Source organism: Fragaria vesca, linkage group LG3, assembly GCF_000184155.1.
Source record: "Fragaria vesca subsp. vesca linkage group LG3, FraVesHawaii_1.0, whole genome shotgun sequence".
Taxonomy (NCBI): Eukaryota; Viridiplantae; Streptophyta; class Magnoliopsida; order Rosales; family Rosaceae; genus Fragaria; species Fragaria vesca.
Window position 1 is genome coordinate 23979817 of NC_020493.1, and position 2122 is coordinate 23981938.

Below are 2122 nucleotides of genomic sequence, written 5' to 3' on the forward strand. Positions count from 1 at the left end.
CAAGAATCAAGACCTCAATGTCTTCAAAGCTTTGGACCTTTGGTTGATTGCCTCTATTATGGCCTTCCAAGTGAGCAGTTCTTGTAAGTTTTCACTCATTGAATCTTTGATCTTGTTTAATTGAAGTGATATGTGAGAACCGAGAACATGGCTTGATTTAATATAATGTTGCTTATCAATTTATATATATATATATAGGTACTGATAATGACTGATCATCGAAAGCCCAAGCGATATAAAAGTCTTTTCTCATGGTTTCAAAAAACTGATACCCCTCCAAGTGGTAGTGAGAGTGGGAGTGTGAGTGAGAATAGACGTGGGACTGAAAATTCTGTGCATGATGTCCCCAGGGATGTCCCTTTAGTTTCTTCTATATCTATACCAGTAGAAGAGTGTCGTAGTGAAAGAATTGAGGTAGGAGGGTTTGATATTACATCTCTTGAGCGTGATCCAGGATTACGACGTCCATGTTAGTACCCTTTGAATGACCAGGAGAATGTTAGAAGAGCTTATGTGGTCTTAGGACCATGTCAACCTCAGTTAAGCAGTTACCCATCTTCTAATGATACAGGCCAAGGTCGAAAATTTAATCACAAGTGGTTTAAAGATTGGCCTTGGCTTGAGTATTCTGCACAAATGGACAAAGCATATTGCTTCCCTTGCTTCTTATTTGATAGATATCCATCCCACCATCCAGCATTCACTGAGCATGGGTTTCAAGGTTGGAAGAATATTATGTCAAAGCAATCTGGCATTCTTAAACACATGGGAGGTATAAATTCACCACAAAATACTGCCATGCACAAGTGGGAGACACTAAGAAACCCAACTAAGCATATTGAGAGAGTCATTAGCACACATTCATCCCAAGAAGCAGCAAATCACCGACTTCGGCTTATTGCTACTATAGAATGTGTAAGGTTGTTAGCCAAACAAGGATGTGCTTTTAGAGGGAATGATAAGTCGGCAGATTCAACTAATCGTGGAAACTTCGATGCAATTTTGAGTTCATTTGGAAGAATGAATCTAGAAGTTCAAAGGGTGTTTGATAATGCTCTTGGAAATGCCAAGTATACTTCTCCATTAATACAGAAACAAATTGCAAATATATTAGGCAACAAAGTTAGAGAGAAGATTCGAGATGAAGTTGGATCAGCCAAATTTTGTATCTTGGTTGATGAAGTGGTTGATGCATCTAGTAAGGAGCAAATGGCTATCATACTTCGATTTGTTAATTGTCATGGGTTTATTAGAGAAAGGTTTTTCAAAATTCTTAGTGTTGCAGACACTTGTTCTCAGACTTTATATTCTGAGATATCTAAAGTCCTTACTCACAATGATCTTCAAATAGAAAATATGGGTGGTCAAGGATATGATGGTGCTAGTAACATGCGGGATGAATTTAATGGTTTACAAGCTTTGTTTCGTGAAAAGTGTCTGTATGCATATTATGTGCATTGCTTTGCTCATCGCTTGCAATTAGCTTTAAATGCCGCTGCCAAAGGGGTGGATGATATTTATACATTTTTTGATACATTAAGCTTCGTTGTGAATTTTGTAGATTCTTCTGCAAAGAGACATTCAGCTTTGAAAGCTACCAGAGAAGAAGAGATTGCAGAATTAGTGGCTGCTGGCAAACTTCAAATAGGTACAGGGGCTAATCAAGCTTGCACTTTGCAACGAGCAGGGGCAACTCGTTGGGGTTCACATTTTCGCTCTATAACAAGTTTGATTAATCTATTTGGAGCTACCCGAACAACTCTTGCAGAACTGGCTGCAAATGGACCAAAAAAGATACAAGCAGAAGCAAAGAATGTGGGTAAGGCTATGAAGCACTTTAATTTTGTCTTTTGCTTGCTTTTGATGCAATTTGTCATGAAGATAACTGATTTTCCTTGTCAATCATTGCAAAAAAAAAGCCATAGATATTTTGAATGCTCTAAACTTCCTAAAATTAGCAAAAAGAAGACTTCAAGAGTTGAGAGAGAATGGTTGGGATGCTTTGATTACAAGGGTTGCATCATTTTGTTGTGAGAATGATATTATTATGCCTGATATGTCATTACCTTACAAGAAAGGTGTTAGAGCTTGTGAACAGAATATTATAAATGAGCATTATTAT

At 37.6% G+C, this 2122-nt stretch overlaps 1 protein-coding gene across 1 annotated transcript; it reads left to right on the top strand.

The window, feature by feature from the left end:
* The first annotated feature begins 207 nt into the window (after positions 1-207).
* LOC101292497 (zinc finger MYM-type protein 1-like) lies at positions 208-1889 on the top strand. Its single transcript, XM_004296149.1, has 3 exons — positions 208-469; positions 572-1819; positions 1882-1889. Exons 1-3 carry the CDS (start codon positions 208-210, stop codon positions 1887-1889), a joined length of 1518 nt encoding a protein of 505 aa, XP_004296197.1.
* The last annotated feature ends 233 nt before the right edge of the window (positions 1890-2122 follow it).

Coding starts and splice junctions, on each gene's coding strand:
- LOC101292497 (XM_004296149.1), top strand. CDS start 208: ATGACTGATCATCGAAAGCCCAAGCGATATAAAAGTCTTTTCTCATGG. Junction 470..571: donor TCCAGGATTACGACGTCCAT/GTTAGTACCCTT, acceptor CTAATGATACAG/GCCAAGGTCGAAAATTTAAT.